The sequence below is a fragment of the Mus musculus genome, chromosome 5 (genome assembly GCF_000001635.26).
Source record: "Mus musculus strain C57BL/6J chromosome 5, GRCm38.p6 C57BL/6J".
In the NCBI taxonomy this organism is placed as follows: domain Eukaryota; kingdom Metazoa; phylum Chordata; class Mammalia; order Rodentia; family Muridae; genus Mus; species Mus musculus.
In genome coordinates, this window is record NC_000071.6 from 113,967,268 (window position 1) to 113,988,218 (window position 20,951).

The 20,951-nt window shown below is 50.2% G+C and overlaps 1 protein-coding gene and 1 long non-coding RNA gene across 6 annotated transcripts in view; one reads left to right on the plus strand and one right to left on the minus strand.

Annotated features, from left to right (window-relative positions):
- Ssh1 (slingshot protein phosphatase 1) overlaps window positions 1-20,951 on the minus strand; it is a 56,710-nt gene that overhangs the window by 30,174 nt on the left and 5,585 nt on the right. For 3 of the 5 annotated variants that reach the window (NM_001363469.1, NM_198109.5, XM_030254423.1), the window contains exon 3: window positions 3,104-3,207. In NM_001363469.1, the coding sequence (NP_001350398.1) occupies window positions 3,104-3,207 (104 nt within the window). Of the gene's footprint in view, window positions 1-3,103; window positions 3,208-5,460; window positions 5,879-11,453; window positions 11,756-20,951 lie in introns of those variants that run through there. The other 2 variants (XM_011248193.3, XM_006530288.4) reach the window with 2 other exon arrangements.
- On the plus strand, window positions 8,052-11,339 carry Gm52826. The gene is made up of 2 exons (XR_003955980.1): window positions 8,052-8,943; window positions 10,700-11,339. It is a non-coding gene; the product is annotated as a predicted gene, 52826 (long non-coding RNA).

Genomic DNA, 20,951 nt, shown 5'->3' on the forward strand with positions numbered 1-20,951 from the left:
GAAGTAAAAAGATAATAATCTAGGGCAGTGGTGGCGCACGCCTTTAATCCCAGCACTTGAGAGGCAGAGGCAGGCAGATTTCTGAGTTCGAGGCCAGCCTGGTCTACAGAGTGAGTACCAGGACATCCAGGGCTACACAGAGAAACCCTGTCTCAAACAAACAAAACAAAAAACAAAAAACAAAAAGTAATCTAAGCAGCAATCCTCCTGCCTCGGCCTGTTAGGATCTAGGACTGTGGGTGCACACCACCATTCCCAGCCAGAAAGTCATTTTTTTAACAAAAAATGTGTACGTTCCTGTGGTGAGGGTCTGTGTATATTTATGTGTAGTTGCCTGCAGAGTCCAGAAGGAGGGCGTTGGATCCCCTGGAACTGGAGCTGCCCAACAGAGATACTGAAAAGTGAACTTGGGTCCTCTGCAAAAACAATGCGCACTCTTAACCACTGAGCTCTCTCCCCTCAGACGCATATTCACTTTTGTCGGATAGAGTTTAAATAGCCCAGTCTGGTTTCAAACTCACAACCCTCTTAGGATGGAATTTGAACTTCTCTGGGAGGCATCCCCCTGGGATGGGGTATGAAAAGCATGCAGGGCCAGGGAGCACGTTCATTGGAGGTCGGTAGGGTACTCCCCTGTGTCTAGCTGCTGGGGTGCAGTGCTGCCATAAAGCAGGACATAAGAGCCCAGTTCTGCTTTTCCACACCCTGAGGTCTGTGTGCCCTCTGAGGAAAGGCTCGCCGGGAAGCTGCTCACCGGGATGATGGTGTGACTATTAACTCAGTAAAACTACCCTTTCCAACAGCGTGCAGCGCTCAAGAGAACTCAGTTATCCTTTTTCTTTTGATTCCCCTACAGGGAGCTGAAAGTATGGCTCCTCTGTGCAGCACTTGCCTAGTCTAAGGCTCTGGGTTCAGTGCCCAGCACTGCAAAAACAAAAACAAAAACAAAAACAAAAAAAACAAAAACAGAGGACAAAGTAACAAAGGGACCCTGAAACACATGCTGGGACCCCTGGAAGGACAGGGTTGCCTACTGAGGCAGATGGCCCAGGAAACCACAACGACCGGGCCTGCTGCAAAAGCAAGTTATACTTTTAAGGCACAGAGGTGTGACACTGTCCCGCTGCCCCGCTTGTCGGGAGGGGACAGCTCACAGTAAGTGTAAATAAATAAGTAAATAAGGTCCACAAAACACAGACAACAGAGCCGCAGAACACAGCCTCCCTCGAAGGCTGAATCTGGCCTAACCCCAGAGAATTAACCTCTGGCCACTCTCCACCGCGGTGAGGGAGGCAATAGGAAAAGGGAACACAGTGACGCCCTTTGCGGGTCATCTCAGGCCAGCCAGTGACCACCTCCCTGGCTGTGTGCATTCAAGGGAAACTAAGACCAGCTTTCCCAGGGTCTGATACCAAGTAGCTCCTTTGCGGATGCAGGCCAAGCTCACTCACATTCGGGATACATTTCACACACCACAGACACCAGCAGATGTGGAAGTGACAGGCTGCTTAGCTTTTTCACACCAGAAGTCACATACACCACTCGCTAGAAAGGCTGGCATGGGATGTGTGCGTGTGTGTATCTGTCTGTGGGAGCCAGAGAACAACCTTAGCTCATCAAGGAGCTTTCACCTTTTGTACGAGACAGGATCTCTCACTGCCCTGGAACATCATTAGCTAGGTTAGCTGGCCAGCGAGGTCTCAGGAGCCACCTGTCTCCACCCTGGGGTGACAGATGGACACTGTCACACCTGGCCCTTTCTGTGTGGGTCCTTGGGATTCGAACTCAGGTCCTACTCTTGAAGGAAGCGCTGTATCGACTGTGCTCCTGGAGTGCGTTGATAATGTTGATAACGGATTTCTTTTTATTTTGTTACTTTGTTTTTGAGGCAGGGTCTTGCTTTGTAGCCCCAGGCTGCCCTGGAACTCACCCGTTTCTGAGGGCTGGGATTACAGGTGTGAGCCACTACACCTGGCCACATGCATAATCACTAATTTCCCTATTATCCGAGGCATTGGGTGCCTGCTGCTAAAATTAGAGAACAGAGGTTCAGAAGGCACAGAGCCAGGTTTACAGAAGCGGGGCTGGCTCCAAAGCAAGGATTTTGTTTGTCTGATTGTTTTCAACAGAATGGCTTCACTAAGTAACACCGATATCCTGAAACATATACTGTGTAGCCTAGGCTGGCCTTGAACACACAGTGCTCCTGCTTCCACCCCACACCCTGACTTCCAGCCTGTTCCAAATCAAACATCGTTTCCATACATCAGGATGCCTCTTTGCGCAGGACGAGGACCTTCTTAGATGACAACAGACCTAAATCTTGGTTGCCCGGATCAGTAGTGTAAACACAGGTAGAGCTCTGGCGCTTGCCATAAACTACTGGGTGTGAATTACGCCTCGGCACTTAGACCTAAGATGAAGTTGGGTGAGCAGAGTCCAAAGGGGGAAAAATCATCACCGGGCAAGGAAATGTCCAGTTGCTTCCTGACACCAGGGCTCTTTTGAAAGGCAGAGGGGCCTCCCGGCCACATGGACATTCAGACCCCAACAGCTTCCCTCAGTAAGACCCCAGAGGCCATGATAAGTTCCAGAGGGCCCCTGTGCCCAGGCGCCTCCTGAGTTCTACTTTCAATCTGCCTTCATTTCTGGAGTCGAGTAGCCTAAGAAGACCAGCCTTGGTACTCGACAGGCACTACTGCTACCCATTTGTTTTGGGACCTACATTATTATGTATATCAATTATTTGGCTCTCTCCTGTCTTTTCCAACAAGTAACCATTATAGGATAAAGACATCCTGTCAGATGAACACTCATCGGTGTCACACCCCATTGATGCTCAGGTGAGGTACCAAGAACCTGGAGGCTGTCTTTGAAGGGACAGCTTATAGTTGTGATGCATGCTGGTCCATCTGTCCCAACCTCACCATAAACTGAGACATTCAGTTAACTGAGAGAGAACACATGGGGAGTCTTTGTACCCCAACAGCTGTGCTGCTCATTATGAACCCGCAATGCACCACTTCCCTGGCCCTAAGACCCAGCAAATGACTTCCCACCCACTGTGGCACGGGAGAGGTCCCATGAATGCTTCCATAGTCACCTGCATGCTTGTGAGGGTGCTGAAGACTCCGCTGGCCCTGTGGGCTGTTTCCCTGCTGTAGGAAGAGGGCAGCTCCTTTCACCATGAAAAAGCTCTCACTCAAGCTGGGAAAAACAAAAACAGAGCACAGTTAGAGCGACTTCGAGAAACACGCCACTCACGATACAGAGGGAACGCTTAGTGCGGACAGCACACGCAATGGGATGAACGGACACGCAACAGAAATAAGTGGTGCTGCTGCAGTGCTTAGGAACTTAAGATGCTACAATCCCCAAACCCCAAACCCCACCCGGTTCAGGTGAGCTACCCCAGGCCAATAGCTCCATCCTCCACAAGCCAGACAAGGCTCTTGGTGGAACACAGATAACCCCATCCCAGCAGAAGGCGGTGTGAGTCAGTCTGAACTTACACTCTGGTCTTTGCTTCTGACCCTCCACTCCCACCTGCTGCCTCCCAGACACTTGTTGCCCCGTCAGTGTTTCCTGGAGAAGACCTGAGAAGGCACACACAGACGGCCTCCCAGGGTATCTGCATTCTTAGGAATACCACCTGAAGGTTGGGGGCTGAGGGCAGGGCCAAAACCATCCTTAGTGGGGATGCCTTGTCTACTACGCCTGTGAGCCATCTCAAGCTCACCCACACAGAATTTGTCAGCAGGATGAGTTTTTGGCCTTTGTTATTTTAACTAATAAAAAATGTTCATATTTATATTCAGCCCGTGACTTAAGGAGTCAGAATGAGGGGCAGGTCTATGATTTTCATTGCTCTCAAGGCTAGCCTGAGCAAAGAGAGAGTGAAAAAGATCTGGGGATAGACAGCTCAGTGGCAGAACATGTGTTTAAGGTACAAAGACCCTAGGATCAATCCCTAGGGTCACAGCAGACACACACACACACACACACACACACACACACACACACACGCAGGCAGACAGATACACACACACAGAGATAGGCAGGCAGACAGACAGACAGACACACATTCAGGCAGACACGTACATATACACACTCAGAGATAGGCGGACAGATACATAGACAGGCAAACAGATATATACACATAGGTGAGCAGACAGACAGACAGACAGGGAGACAGACACACACACAGACACACCTGCGCAGGGAAAGAAGGATCAAAACAACAACAACCAGCCACAAAAACCAAACAACAAAAAACTTTCTTCCAACTCTTCGCTTATAATTTGGTTAAGATCCTCCCGCCCCTCTTCCAGGGCTGGTGAGACGGTTGGGTGGTTCAGAGCCCTGGCTGCTCTTCCAGAGGACTCAGGTTTAGTTTCCAGTTCCCACTCGGAGGGTTACAACCATCTGCAACTCCAGTGTCAGATGTGGCCTCTGAGGGCACAGCACGCAATCCTTAAAGCAGGTGAAACATCCGCATACATAACATTAAAAAAATTAGCATCTTAAAAAAATCCTTCAGCTCGTACAGACACTCAGACTGACAAAAGACAGAAGCCTCAGCTTGTAACTATTACCAAGCACTCAAAGCCTACGACCAAGCCAGGAACTGAGTGAGCCACAGGACACAGCACTGGGGCAGATCATCAGCACCCATCACCGTCTTCTCTGGGCTTCTTAGCAGTTCCCAGATTTCCCAACACATATCAACTTTTTAAAATGGCTAGTTTTGATTTTCAGAGAAACATAAAACTCACACTCTAACACACGTGTTAGCTTTCATCGGCTCTGCGAGAGGCCCTGTTTAAATGACTGAGCTGTAAGGTACCGTTCTCCTGAGTAATTGGCTAACACGGATGACCTGAAGGTCAAAACATGTTAGGAAAACAGTACTTTTAAAGAAACTTGGAATTAAAAAGATTCATTCCTGGAGAGATGGATGATATTATCTACAGCTTGAAAAGGCAAACTCCTCTTTGATGAGCCCCATGTCAGTAGCTAAACATGACCATTTAGAACTAAAGGACCCTGTGGCGGCAGCGGCTCCTCAGACAACTTGGCTTCTATAATGGTGGATCCATAGTAAAATCTGAACTCTTCCTGGCTAAGTTCTCATGGTAAGGAAGTGGAGAGATGGCTCAGCAGTTAAGAGCTCTGACTGCTCTTTCAAAGGACCAGAGTTCAATACCCGGCACCCACACAGCAGCTCTCCAGGAGATCCGACACACGGACATAGCTGCAGGCAAAACACCAAAGCATGTAAGATAAAAAATAAATCATAAAAGAGACTGTTCAACTGAACCAACAAAGCTCGGCTGGACTCTCAAGCAAGGGCTTGAGAACCTGACAGTGGGTCATGTGACACCCAGCCAGCTCTGACCCACACAGCACTTCCTCATGATCCTCCGTAGGCACACCTTCCTACCCCACACAGCCACCCACCTGCACTGAGGAAGTCAGGGTTACAGACCGGCAGGAATCCCTCTTCCACCGCTCCTGGGAGGAGTTCTCTCTGGCTCTCAATGGGCAGGTGAGAACCGGCCCAACCCTTCCCCACTCAAAATTTTAACAACAAAGCTTTCAGACTGATTGGAACTCTCCATGGACACCCATCCAGATCTCCCAGGGCTGAGACCCAGGGAGCGTAAAGCAGCCATCTGTGGATCAAAGCAGCCCAGGGGTAATTCTCAAGGCAGCGTCGACTCCTTTTGTTCACAGTTCAAAAAATAAAAAAAAGAACTCGGACAAAAAGGACTGGACTGACCAGAAACCAGAGCATTCTGGAAACTGCCAGACATTAACAGTGTGACCTTTGCCTTGGAAACCAAGAGCAAAAATTCCCCTCGGTTTCCCTTGCATTTCCTTAGGAAAAAAAAAAGGGGGGGGCGGGAAACATTGATAATGAGTGGGCGGGGCTCACCCCGACACCCGCTCTGAAGCCGGCTGTTCCTCTGTCTGATAAGGAAGGGGAGAAGTGGCCTCCCCCTCCACCCATGCAGTTCATTAGTGTCACTGGCTGGTTTTGTGTGTCAGCTTGACACAAGCTGGAGTAATCACAGAGAAAGGAGCTTCAGTTGAAGAAACGCCTCCATGAGATACAGCTGTAAGGCATTCGCAATTAGTGATCAAGGGGTTGGGGGCAGAGGGGCAGCCCATGGAGGGTGGTTCCAGCTCATTGTGGGTGTGGCCATCCCGTTATGGGTGGGTCCATCCCTGGGCTGGTGGTCCAGGGTTCTATAAGAAAGCAGGCTGAGCAAGCCAGGGGAAGCAAGCCAGTAAGCAGCACCCCTCCATGGCCTCTGCATCAGCTCCTGCCTCCAGGTTCCTGCCCTGCTTGTGTTCCTGCCCTGACTTCCTTTAGTAATGAACACTACTGTGGAAGTGTAAGCTGAATAAACCCTTTCCTCCCCAGCTTGCTTCTTGGTCATGGTGTTTCATTGCAGCAATAGAAACCTTGATTATGACAATTAGTGCCCTGGAACCACCTCAGTTGCTGTCAACAGCCAGCATGCATGCTGCAGGGAGCCCCAGTGCTCTGAGGTCTTCAAGGTCCCATGTTCTGGAAATAGATGGGGAGATAGCAGAACACCGGTGGCCAAAATGACCCTCCGCCTGAGACTTGAGATGCTGTGTGACAGACAGAAGGCTCTGGAGCATGGCCAGGTATGGAATCAACACAAACAAGATGGAGAACAAGATAAGGCCTGACTTCTGGCCGTGCCCAGTCTGGGCCACTGTTGGCACATAGCCGACTGTGTCCATAGGAAGCTGAAAAGCGCTGTCCTTTGCAATGGACAGGCAACACCTGGTTTTCTACACTGAACCCCTACCAAGAAGCTCAAGGTCAAGCTGTGGCGGGTGGCCTCGGCTGTGCCCCATCCCCGCCCACACCCCTGCCCCCTGCCCAGCTCTCTGTGACAGTCATGCCAGTAAAGGCTCATACCTTTTTCTGAGTGCCCAGGCTAAGAATGCATACCAGTCTGCCAAACCTTCATCCCAAATAGTGAGAAATCGTCTTTCCACAAGAGACTTTAGGGTCCTAAGAGTTACAGAAAGCCTGACTCAGGCAGAGGAAGCAGCCTACTCCACTGCTCTAGGAAAAAATTGCAACCCCTCCCAACAGCCCCTGCTCAAAGCTTTTATCGCCAAAGCACAAGTAAGTTCTCAGACACAGCCTGCTGCCCTCGGGAAAAACCTTGCAAGATCAAAGTTTCTAGAAGTCAAGAAGGTGAGACAAACACAACCCCCCAGTCCCCACGGCCCCACTCTCACACAGGCAGGAGTGTCCCCTGTGGCTTACGTACTAATGTGGGCTGGAGACCTCCGAACGGCAGAGGTACCGCGTTGGCCGGAGGAAGACACAGAAGTCAGAGAGATAGAAAAGATCCATGGCAGCGGCTGTCACATCCGCAGAAACCCTGCTGAAACACACGGTCCCTGAAGGGGCCCGGCCATCCCCACGGCACAGGCCAGCCCAGCCAGAGGCACTGGGGCTTTCCAGGGCGGCGGTGGAGTGCTGCTTCAAACTATGGTCCCACCCAAAGAGCAAGTGACTCTTGTGGCACTTGTCTCCTCTGATATGGCTTAAAAAGGCCCTTGTCCCAGCATTTCCTGATGAAAGGGATCTATTCACAGAAAGCAGAGCCGCTGAAGGTCCCCTCCAGTCACAGCACTCCCACGGGCTTTACTGCGGGCTTTGGAACAAGCGATGGATGTACACACGAGGAACCAGGAGGGAAAGCAGCTGGCCACCGAGCAGCAAGCACAAAGCACACCTCAGCCTAAAGACCCCATCCTGCGTCAAAACCACTCTCGGGAGGATGTCCTGGGCATTGCTTTCTTTCAAACCCCAACCCATACCACCCAGCGGGGTCGTGGGCGGCTTACACTTAGTCAAAAAGGGCATTTTTCAAAGGCAGCTTTACAGCCTAAGAAAATGCTTCAGTCACCATTTATAGCCACTCGAGGTGCCTGGTGACATTCTGGTCCCCTCAGCTGGGGACACTGCATGTGGGAAGGATCATGCGTATTTCTGTGATGATCTTTGAGAGGTGCGGTACGAGGTGTCCCAGCAGGCCAGGCTGCAAAGCCAAAACAAGTCTCTGACCTCAAAGGGGTGGAGGTGCTGAGAGCCTTAATTTACAGATTATGGGTGTGAGTCAGGAAGAAGTGGGGACCTGGGCCAGTTGCTGGCAAAGGAGCACTGAGCAGGAGTCCCTGGGAGATCAGGAGTCCTTGGGAGGATTCTCCTGGGAGGTCAGGAGTCACTGAGAGGATTCCCTTGGGAGGTCAAGAGTCCCTGTAGGTCTTGCCCGGAAGCTTCTCCCAGCTCCAAGTAATCATGCAGGGTCCCCACTAGAGTGGTAAGTGAATCACAGGGGTTCTTATTCAGCTGATGTGTAAACTATTGCTCATCCAGGAACACAGGCCTCACAGCTGGGAATGACTCCCTCCACTGACCCACACACGTCTCAACCCCGCCCCCTTGGCTCCTGGCAGCTTCCTTCTCCAGAAGAGTCCACACTAAGGCAAGCTGCTACCTCTGTACACACCGGCCATGGTGACCCACCAGTGTCACCAAGAACCCAGGATACAGATGGTGTCCCAGTCCCTGTTCCAAGCATCGAAATGCAGAACACACAGCAAGACCAAGGGATGGATCAGGGAAACAATGCCAATCAGGGAAGGCTTAGCTACAGAATGCTTCCATGAACCCAATTAGATGCAATGAAGGCGGTCATGCCACGCCCCCAACTCCTCCTGTCATGTGACTGTCCCTGGACGCTGAACAGAGAGTTTGGCTGGGAACTGTACACACTTTCTTTGGCCAAATACCTTCAGAGTTCCAAGCACTCATGACTGCTAGAGGAACTCAGACACTAGATGACACGGGATTGACCACAGTGACAGCAGACTGGACCTTTGGTAAGTCCCGCTGCTGACAAAAACGTTCTGGTGGATGTCAGAGGGCAGAGGCCTTCTTTCTGAGGCTCATCTTTATCCATCCCCAGGACAGTGAGGCAGACCAAGATGGCATCATTCATGCTGACTTACACCTCAGGAACAGGAAGCTACTTAATTTTAGGAATTTTTTAAACAAATCACCTCACTTAAAAAAAAAAAAAAAGGCACAGTATATATATAGCTTAAAGTCTAGGGCTCTCTAAAGAATAGGTGCTCAATGGGCTGGACTGCTTAAAGCTGAGGTATCGCTGGGCAGTGGTGGCACATGCCTTTAATTCCAAGTGTGTGTGTGTGTGTGTGTGTGTGTGTGTGTGTGTGTATGTGTATACATGTGTGTGCCATCACAGCTCACGTGTGGAGGTCAGAGGACAGATGGCTGAAGTGAGCTCTCTTCCCACCACATGGGTGGCAAACACTTTTGTCAAGGAATTAAGTTTACCGGCTCTACTCTAAGCTTCCGAGACAGGCCTGTGGTGCATCCACCAATCTGTCAGTACAAGAAGGTCTTGGCGCCCAAATGCATGGTCCCTGCAGGCACTCAGAGCAACCTTGAGGAGTGCTTTACAGTCTAGAGAGCTCGCCTCTCCACGGCTACACCTAATTCTTACAATTCCATTCTTCTGACAAAAGATCCATGATGGGGGAAGAATTTGCAGGTTGTAAAGCAAACAGGAGCAGAAGGGGCTGGAGACGCTCCCAGCGCCACATCCTTCCTGCTCCATCCCTAGGATGGGCAGGGCTGCCTGATCTGCAGCTGGTTTAGCCTGGTTTACACAGACTCGCAGTCCCAGTCCTGGCAAAGTGAAATTTAGGATGCAGAGACAGACAGACACTATTTGGAGACAGATGAGGGAAAGGCTGCGAATTGGAGAAAAATTCTTCCCAGTTTCTCCACAGCAGTCTCCTGATGTTCAGTGTCCCAGAGAACCCTCACTGCCCTAGACCGCTCCTATCTTATGCCTCTAAGCAAAACATGGCAGGGTCTGGTTCCAAACGCCTTCTTCAGGGTGTAAGAAAAGACATCTTCAACTCACGCTCCAAACTGCTCCTTGAGAGAAGGAAGGAACACGTGGATTCTAGGCAAGGCGTGGTGCTCCCGAAAGGGGTTATGGGCAGAAAAATGTTGGCCTGGCCAGTTGCTAATGTCTTTGCTGCAGGGCTAAGTATTGTTTGGCTGGAGGCGTGGGCTTCCCTCAGAGAGAAGGAATGTCCAGAGGCACTGTAGAGACAGTCAGAGACATTCTCCAAGCCAACCACACAGCCTTCCTTCACACCCAGCTGGCAGAGCTGGCAGCTAAGACTATCGGCAAGCTCACAAGAGCAAGACTTGTTTCTGCTTAGGTAAGATAGCCAGTGAGTGGGGTTCACAGATCTGCAAGCCTTAAGGCAGTCCATCCACGACGCTCAGGAGCTGCAAGGCAGTCTGCTACTGCAGCTCCTCCCTCATCGGGTACACCAGGCCCTGAGCCTCTGTACAGAGGGTTGAGGTATAAAGACTGCATTGTGTGGGAAATGCACGGCAGCAGAAGTGACCCAGCCAGCCAGAATCAACAGGCACGTGAAAGCAGTATTTTTGAAACAACTTAAAAATCCTCAGAAATGGGTGGTTTCAGCCGCCTTAGGGAGTCATGGCTTCCTAAGGTACACGAAGCTCCATGCCACACTCATTGGTCACTGGCAGGCAACCTTCCCAGGATTCCATTCTTTCCATCCCCAGGACCCCCGTTTGAGTCCAGCCTGGTCTACTTAAGTTCCAACAGGGGCTACAGAGTCTCAAGGAAAAGGAGACAGTGGCGGGCTGCCTGCTGAGTTCCTGTGAGCCCTCGAGTTCAGGCCTCAGCACTCCATCCTCCACTCAACCTGCAAGAGCACAGAACACAACACAACAGCGTGGGAATGTTCTGCCTGCCTCTGGCCCCACACCCAGGCTGCAGGGCTCCTCATCACTGTGGACGACATTCCTCCTTAGCCCTAGAGCGTCCTACCGTGTGTCACCACCCAGAAGTAAAACTCCAGCCACCTACCTCCAGCAGTCACAATTAGCCTTTCTGTGCACGTGCCATCCCCTCATCCGACTTTGGAGTCAGGCTCTAATTTATGATCTCCCACATCCCACAGGGCATCCTCTGCTGTGGTCCTCAGGAGCCCGTCTACTTCCGACTTCTCCAGGTCTCTACTCATAGCCTCCTTGCCCATCTCCACACAGGATGCTTGACATCTGATGTCAGGCCTTCTCACGGAAGCTTTCCGTGGCTGCTCTATCAGAGATCCACAGTTCTCTGTACCAGTGCCTTGTCCAAGGTCAAAACCCCAAGCTTTGTTCCCTGGCCCACTGGTGGTAAATTGTTGTCAACAGATAATTGGACTCGGTGTCCAAGATACATCCAAGGATCCCAGCTAGCAACATAAGTAACAGGTCTGAAACATGAAAAGGGAAAACAAGGGCCCTCACGGATATTTAATCAACCCACCAGAGGCCGGGATGTAGCTCGGTTGGTAGGATGCTTGTTGAGCAATCATGAAGGTCTCTGGCCCGCCACAAGCCAGGTGTGGTGATGCACACCACAGCTGTAATCCTGGCACTCAGTCGGGTGAGGGAAACCAGGTGATCAGAGTTCAAGGTCACCCCTTCAATACACAGCAAGTCTGGAGCCAGCAAAACAAGGATCATCATTAACAAACCAACTAAATTGGACAGTACCTAGATACGTCCGGATGTTAACATAATCTCGAAGTATCTTCCCCAGGATATGCTTAGTGGTAAATAAGCCAAGTGATCAATAAAATGAAATAAAAATAAAAATAGAAATAAATAAATAGCCGGGCAGTGGTGGCACACGCCTTTAATCCCAGCACTTGGGAGGCAGAGGCAGGCAGATTTCTGAGTTCGAGGCCAGCCTGGTCTACAGAGTGAGTTCCAGGACAGCCTGGGCTACACAGAGAAACCCTGTCTCGAAAAAACAAAATAAATAAATAAATAAATAAATAAAAGCCAAGTGATACCACCACTAGAGTTTGCATGGGTGTCCAGCAACCCATGGGTCAAGGGCTCAGTCTCTCTCACACTGCTGCAGCCCAAGTCTAGTCAGAAGCAATTATTAACACACTCACTAAAAGATCATATTACTAAATGATGGTCTCAGCCAAGCATAGCATTAATTCCAGCATTCATGATGCAGAGGCAGGAGGATGACTGGGAGTCCCAGGCTAGGCAGGGCTACATAGTGAGACCCTGTCTCACACAAACAAAGCAACAAGGACAGAAACAAATGATAGAAACAAAGTGTCCAGGTCATCAGGCTCAGACTGTTAAATGTCCAGATAGAAAGCACCTGTTACGTGCAAGGAGCAATTTGAAACAAAGTATCCAGGTCATCAGGCTCAGGGACTGTGGAAGGTCCCAGATGGAAAGCACATGTTAAGTGCGATGAGCAACTCTGAGCTGGATTCTCTTCTACAAAGGACATCACTGGAATAGCTTTTCTATAATCATGAAATTTTTCAAAATTAAAAAAATAAACCCCTTAGAATCCATGCTCCCCCCCCCCCCCCCCCCCGTAGTGAACCTACAGCTGTGCTACACCCTGGTCCATTTACCAGATCATCTTTTTTGTTGCTGTTTTGTTTTGTTTTCCCAAGCATCATCTCCCTTGCTATACATCACAGGCTGGTCTTGAACGCCTGACTTTCCTGCCTCCACCTCCTAAGGGCTGCAATTACAGGCATGTACACCACACAGACTGTCTGTTTTTAGTTAGCTATTTCCTGGCTTTGCTTTCCAATGCTTGGGTCACTGAGTGGTCTCTTGCCTGGGGCCCCCTTTTCCATTTGATGTTTCCCAGAACACAAGCGGGACCAGGGTGCTCTGCTCGCCCGGTGCTTCTCGGTCTAAGAGGGCTTTTTCCTGGTCCACCTAAGAACTAATTTTATCACTGTTTTGCTCTGAGGCCACCGTTTTGGGGCAATGGGAACCTAGCCCGCCCGAGCGGGGTCTCTCCCATTGTGAGGGGCAGAGTCCGGGAGCCTGTCAGGAAGCGACTCATCATCCCACACGTGCATGACAGCTGCCATGGCTGCAGCTTTGGCACCAACTACTACTACATTTACCTCCTAAGACCGCCATTACCCTGGCTAACTGGAATGATGGGGAGGCAAAATCGGCACCCAAGACACACACCTAAGGCAACCTGCTGGCTCGTCCCTCCTCCTGGGTCTCCCTATGGGTATCTATCTGCAGGTGTGTTTGAGAGGAAGAGCTCTCCCAAAAAAACTGACCAGCCTGAGCTCTTGTTTGGATACAGGTCTTGCTCTGTTACCCAGGGTGGGTCTTGGTTAGGCAAGTTCAAGTGACACTCCTGTCTCAGACTCCTGAGTATCTGGGACCAAAGGTTTGCTGGTTTTACAGATAATACCAGTCAGGCAACAGATGTTTTACTCAGGGCTGGGGGAAGGGTAAATTTTTCTTTCACTTTGACCACCAGAAAACTTGAAGTCAGATTCGAGGCCAAACTCTTGTAACTATCCATGCCCAGAGTTTCATTTTGACACCATGCACTTGTATGTGTGTGTCTCTGTGTGTGTGTCTGTCTATCTGTAGGTTGGAGGACATGAGTTAGCTCCCTGGAACCCAATGGCCCAAAGTTGGAAGGAGAGAACTGACTTCTTCAAGGTATCCTCTGACCTACACACACACACACACACACACACACACACACACACACACATTTACCCTAGATGTCAGGTTTGACAAGCATCTTGCCCTACTGACCCATCTCGCTCAAAGATGGCTCAAGGGTTAAAGACACCTGTTGCTGAGCTCAAGGACCCAAGTTCAATCCCTGGGATCCACACAGTAGAAGACAAGCCCTTCTTTAAATTGTCTTCTGACTGCTTCATGCAAGTTGGGCCATGTGCTTCCATCTGCAGATGCAGACAGGCAACAAACAATGTAACAATAGTAAACAACAAACAAACAAACACCATTTTGCTAGACCAGAAAAGAGAGGAAGAAAACAAGGTGAGCCAGAGTGTTTGTTTCCAAGTTCAAACCCCTTGGCCCGTGAGTCAGCAGAACTCAGGAGGAAACGAACCTAGCCCAGGGGTTCCCCTGGAAGGCTCCACCTGGCTGTGAATGTCTTCCCGGGTGAGATCACTGGGAGCTTTAGCTAGCAGGTGGCCTGAGTGACTGTGGATAACACTACAGAGGACAACAACAATCGTTCTTTCACACCAAGGCTGGATAACACCAGGTTCCCCTCTAAATCTCCCAAGAGCAAGGGACGATGAGAGGAGAGCAGATAGGTGGCACAACGTCACAGCCACCCAGGTAAGTTAAGGAAGTGGGACAGACCTCAACTTGAGGCCTTACTGTGCCCACACAGAGTCCATCTGCTGCCAACTGTACGTGCTTCTGTGGCATCCATTATTCTACTGAACCAGCCAGAGAGGGATCGCCACATCTACCCCGGTTGAGGAAGGCATCTCACACTGAGCACGCTGGGAACAGGAGCCTGTAGCCGGCTCCTATCGAATGGCTCCTTTTCTACCTTCACTAAGAAGGTCCCAGTCACCTCCTCCTCAGGCTTGAGGGCATCAACTGGGCCACCCGGTCACCACAGAGCTGCCGCCGGCACCCAGTTCCATCTACAGGCCTGCATACAGCAAAGATGAAAGCTGAGATTCAAGTCCTCCCTTTGTAATCGCTGTAGCTGTGCTGACAGCCCTGCTCCCATCTGAGTGTCAGCCAAGGACCTCCTATTGAAGCCCAGGGTCCAATTCCCCAGGGGCCAGACCAAGTCCCACAAGATTGGGTCATAACCTTGACTCGGGCACACACCAAAAATGTCTGACCTTGTTCACTGTGGGAATCAACACTCCCGAGAGTGTTATAAACCTAGAGGATGATTAAACACACACAGAGGGGTATTCAGTTCCTTAGCGGGAATAGTTAACATGGTGACCTCATGGAATGAGGCCGGTGACTGGTGACTTTAGGAGCCAGGACCTAATCTTGTCTTTGAACTGAAGTGACAGAGGCTGAATGGCAGACATCTCCTTTAGAAAAACTTGGGCTTCTTGGCACTTTCTCACAGCTCTCTTTCTTTTTAAGTATTTAATTTTTACTTATTTGTGTGTGCGTGCGTGTGTGTGTGTGTGTGTGTGTGTGTGTGTGTGTAATTGTCAAAGCATGCACATAGAGCTCTGAGTACAACCTGTGACAACCTGTGGAATTGGCGCGCTCCTTCCACCAAGTGGGTTCCAGGGATTAAACCCCCGGTGTCTCTACCTGCTGACCCATCTCCCCACGTTTCTCTTGTTTCTGAGACAGCATCTGTGTAGCCCAGGCTGACTCGGAGCTTTCGATCTTCCTGCCTCTATAACCTGAGCACTGTGATAGAAGGAATGTCACCGTCACTGTGCCTGGCTTCCCAGCCTCACAGGGGGATGAAAACCCAAGAGAGTCATGAGTGAAAACAGCCTAAAGAAGCACCTCTGTGAACACCCGTGCTCCAGGGGTGGGGGGGTGGGGGGGGTGGGGGTGGGGGATGAGAACAGTCCCCTGGTATTCTTTGAAAGTCTAAGGACCGGAATGTCAATCATTTAATGAACCACACTAAAGTGTAATTCATGTTAACTGCAGCAATGAATTTAATTAAGTGGTGGTAGACTCAATTTAACTCCTCACCTCTGCCTCATCCGTCTCCAGTATAGGATGTTGCTCCAGAATTTAAAAGTTTAATATATGTTGAAAAGAAATTCTGAATTTGGGAGCAGGGTTGGGGGAGGGTATAGGGGACTTTCGGGATAGCATTTGAAATGTAAATGAAGAAAATACCTAATAAAAATTGGACAAAAAAAAAAGAAAGAAAAAAGAAATTCTGAATTTAAAATAAAATCTTCCAAACTGCCAGGATGGTTCAGCTGTCAAACCTGATGACCCAAGTTAGATCCCCAGAGATGAGAAGAGAGGGACGTACACAGGAAGACACAAGCTGGATATAACAGATATGTCTGCACTGAGGGCACCATGCAGACGGGAAACACAGGCCTTCAAATCACAGTTCGTTCACAAGATGAACAGTCTGACATCCACTGTCCATCAGACACCCAGGGCACGCCAGGCACTGAGGCTCGGGTCAGGAAGAAGAGTCCTTCAAGCATCTCTGGCCCTGCCGGGCAAGCCTGACTTCTCAGGACCACAAACTGGTATCACAGAGCAACAAATGTATATGGCTCCAGTTACTTTTCTATCCAGCGGCCACTCGAGTGGCAGGTGACTGACACACTGACCCAGTGATATTCCTGCTCAGGCTATCTCCTTCTCAGGAGGCACGGACACAGAGGCCGTTGAACACCTCAGAGGACTTCCCCTGGCAGAGTATCAATAGAGGCTCCAACCCCTCTGAAATAAACCAGTGAACAAGGCAGAGGGAGATCTGCACGGGTGCAGGCCACAGGCAGGGTTTTCAAAGGGCGGGTAGCAAACAGTCTGCACTGGCCCAATGAGACACGGTGGAGCAGGGACAGAGGACAGCCACACTTCCGGCAGCTACAAAGAGTAGAATACCCTAGGGAAGCCCAAGTCAAGACCACAGGGGAAAGAGTGTGTGGGAACTGCTGATAGAAGGGATGAGGGAGTTCACTGCTTAACTCTGAAACAAACAAACAAACAAACAAAACAAACAAGCCAGACGGCCAAGCCTGCTGCCCTGACCCCAAAATCCACTGGCCAGGAGACAAGAATGACAGAAAAGGTTTAAGGAACGTGTTTGCGGACCTGACTCAGAAACACAAGATGGAAGAAGGAAACCCCACTCCTGAGCCACACTCTGGGGATGACACAGCTGTGTCACCTCCCCAGTGTTCCACCTGGCACAAAACCACCCGTGCCTCGTGCCAGCCTGTGCGGCTCTCAGGATCAGGATCCAGGATCCAGGAGGCACTGCCAGCAGGGCTACCTGCTCACCAACTCCCATGGTCTTAACCACGCTGCTTCCAGAAGAGGCCAGCCGCTAGGTACATATGAAGAATGCCAGGGGGTCACTGCAGGCTTGAGGGCCTCCCCTCAGTGTCCTTCTCCTTCAGCTGAGTGTGAGATAAAGCCTGGCATTTTCCAGAAGGTCTTCAGAGAAACTGTCAGAGTTAGAGCCTCCCAAGTGCTGGGATAAAGGCACGCACCACCACTGCCCGGCAAGGAGGTTTTTTCTAGTCTACATATGAGCCCCCCACAGACAAAGGCCAGAACCTCTCAGGGTAAAGAGCCTGGTACAGGGGCGGGGCTGGGATCCACACAGACTTACCTAACTCAGGGCCCCATACGCTCATCACCCACAGCGAGTTCTCTCTCATGTTTATAATTGATAAGAGTCCCATCTTTAGCCCCATCAACTATGTAAATACGGTGTGTGGGAAAAGAACCCGGTTATATCAGTAACAGAGGACACCGGAGGTGAGGGATATGACAAGAAGCACAGAGAGCTGCCACATGAGGGGCAGGTGACCCGCCTTCATCACAGAGAGACAAGAGGTGGACTACCTGCTCTCTCTGGTCCCAGGGAACCTATGAGTGAGTCTGCTTACTGAAAAAAGACCTGGCTTAGAGAAGCAGGAGCTGTCCTGTGGAACCCAAAAACAGCATTGCAGTATTGGGTAGGGGGGAAGGTATGGGGGGGTGGAGAAAGGCAGACAGAGATGTGGGGGCTGGGAGAGAGAAGCAGGGAGGACCATAAGGAGAGCATTAAAAGGTGGCCGGCTGTGGGATGGGTCTAGGAGCAGTATGGGCCAATGGCACTACCCAAGAGCCAGGGTCTCAAAACAAACAAACAAACAAAAAGACACAAAAGGATGTGAGACCCAGAAGACTAAACCGGGTCCAACAAAGTGCTGCAACCAGCGAGCCAGCCTAATCTCTTAAGAGCACCCCAGGAGAGCAAACCAGTACAGCTGTCCCTCAGTAGCATAGGGGAAGGGAGTGGGGGATACCCCCTCCCACAAAAACAAACACACGGCTGTGCACACTTTGTAGCAATTTGCACTACTACCAAAATAAGGGTTTAGTTAAAAGTCGCTACACTGTATTGCCTAGTGAAAGACAGTTAAAGAAAAAAAAAAAAGAAGAAGAAGAAGAAGAAGAAGAAGAAGAAGAAGAAGAAGAAGAAGAAGAAGAAGAAGAAGAAGAAGAAGAAGAAGAAGAAGAAGAAGAAGAAGAAAAGCTACTGGCCTTGCCAAAACCTTAGCCATAAACACATGCCAGCAACAATGTAGGGCTTAAATCTTCAATCCACAGCTGTTGACACTAGTAAGCAGAATCCAAGGCTACAGCAGTCCAACAGTAATCAAGACAGAAGAGGGCCAGCCAGCAGCATCTACTCCCACCCCACCCCACCCCACCCCACCCCACCAGCTTCCCAGTCTTTCCCTCTACCTTTGAGGTACAATAAAGGTTGCTGACCACTCAGGGTCAATCCAAAGCAAAGGGAAATCTCTCCCTTGAGCTTCTGCCTCAAATAAAACCACCTGGGCACATTTGTTTTGTTTTTCTAGGGAGTGGGATGGTCTGGGGGATGCAAATGAGCAGTGTCTGTGAAGAACAGCAGCCAGAGGCCAGACCTGGACCCAGAACTTCCTTGTTAGAAAGCAGGATGTTGTCCTCTGCCTGAAAAGGGAGGTGAACTGTCAAGGCTCTGAGTCAAGAAGCCTGAGAGGCAGGCTAAGAGGAAGAGCAGAAACCAGAACTCCCTGCTGCACGCCCGGACCAGGAGAACTCAGGACCCCACTCCTGGGGTTCTCCCTGGGGCCACAATGACTTTGGGATCCTGCTGTGAAAAGGGCTTAGCTCTTCCTGGATGGATCTGATAGCTCCTGGCAGCAAACTCAAAGAGGAGTTCTAGGTTCTGGTCCTGGGACTGCCTAAAGCCCTTTCAGTCAGGTTCCTTGTCTGTGGGTCCAAAAGAACTGACTCATCTGGACAGACTGACTGGACCCTGGGCTACCAGCCTGGAGGCACAACGCTTGCTCGAAAGTTCTCCCCCCTCCCCCCACGGCTGTCTTTGTTTTTAAGCAGGGTCTTGCAATGTAACCCCAGTTGCCCTTGAACTCTGTAGGCCTCAGAGAGCTTCAGTCTCTAGAGAGCTGGGGTGACAGGCCTACACCACCACACACAAATACTTCACTGGAACACAGAGGTGTCAAAGTACAGAGACACCAACCCCCATCCTATGTCAGGCCTCCCCAAAGTGCCAAACCAGGAAACTTTCTCTTTTATTAGTGAGAAGGGACCACAGACAGACACAGTTTCTTATCACAGTTCTAAGTTCTCGGCTATAAAACATCTTCAAGCATCCTGCTAATTAAGGGCAATTAAAGACAAAGCTAGCTCAATGCTCTCCCTGGCCCAGTGCCCAGAGAGGAAGGGATGGACGGGTGGAGGGTAGAAGGAATTCTGACCCCAGGGAAGGGTCACAGGAGCAGGGCACAGGAAGCTGCAAAGGCTCTGGGGGCCCCACCACCCTCATCAAGTTCTCCTCCCAGTTCCGGGCCTGCACCCAACACGCAGATTCCACTGGCTCTCCTCCTACACACACAGCCTGTGCAGCAAAAAGCAGCCCATTACTGCCCCCAGGAGCCAGTGTCTCCGGCCCTGGAACCTTGACCTGGGCCACAAGCTGCCTCAAAGCCAGGCATGAAGAGCCCTTTACACAGTCTACCGTGACTGGCAAGGCTCTGGTAGCTGTACTCTCCATCACTTTGTTTTCTGCAGGTCAGGGCTCCCCACCACCACCCACGGCATCTTCACAAATAGCATGTTTCCCGATCAAAGTGAGAGGCTTCCTTCCATCACTCAAATGCACACAGTCCAAAGACAGGCCAAACGTGTTTCTAGAGCTTCTTCAAGAGTTTGGCAGGAGCCGGGCGTGGTGGCGCACGCCTTTAATCCCAGCACTCGGGAGGCAGAGGCAGGCGGATTTCTGAGTTTGAGCCCAGCCTGGTCTACAAAGTGAGTTCCAGGACAGCCAGAGCTATATAGAGAAACCCTGTCTTGAAAAACCAAAAAAAAAAAAAAAAAAAAAAAAAAAGTGTTTAGGCAGAACACGGGAGAGCATTACTGAGCACAGCACTCAAGACAGTAACTAAGCACAACACTGGGCACAGATAGCACTTGGCACAGTAACTCAGCACAGCACTCAGTGGTGTGAATTGCCCTGCTACTGTTGTATTTATTCTGATGTTAATTCTGCTTCCCCAAAGAACAGTCCCTCTTGAGGAAGCAGATCTAACCCTGATCATATTCATGTGATCTCATGTGAATTTTCTTGCCATTCTAGCTACTCAATAAAAGCTAGACCCTATGATTGGGCAGTGGAAGGGAAAGGTGCAACAAGAGGTTCTGGAGAGTGATGGGAGAGAGTACAGGAAGAGGAGGAAGCCATGATGGAGCAGAACCATGTGTCCAGGAGAAACCACAAGTAGGGAAGGGTCTTATAGCTGGGGAATAAGTTAGTAGTTAGATCTGCCCAGTCTAGGCATATAGCTAGACTTCAGATGGGCAAAGAGAAGGAGGTCTGAATTTTTGGCAAAAAAAAAAAAAAAAGTCCAGATGACTTTGGTGTCCCCTACAGTAACTGGTGACTAATATCTTTTTTTGTTGTTGTTTTTCAAGAAAGGATTTCTCTTATGGCCCTGGCTGTCCTGGAACTCACGGAACTCACTCTGTAGACCAGGCTGGCCTCAAATTCAGAAATCTATCTGCCTCCAAGTACCAGGATCAAAGGCGTTTGCCACCACACCCACTTGGTGACTACATCTTATGGGAATTTTACAAAATGTATTATCATTTCATGTTTCTAGGGATTTTGCCTGCATTTATCTCTATGTACCTATGCACACATGATGACCAAGGCCAAAAGAAGGTGTCAGGTCATATAAACTAGAGTTACGAGTGGTCGTGAGCCACCACACTGGTGCTGGGA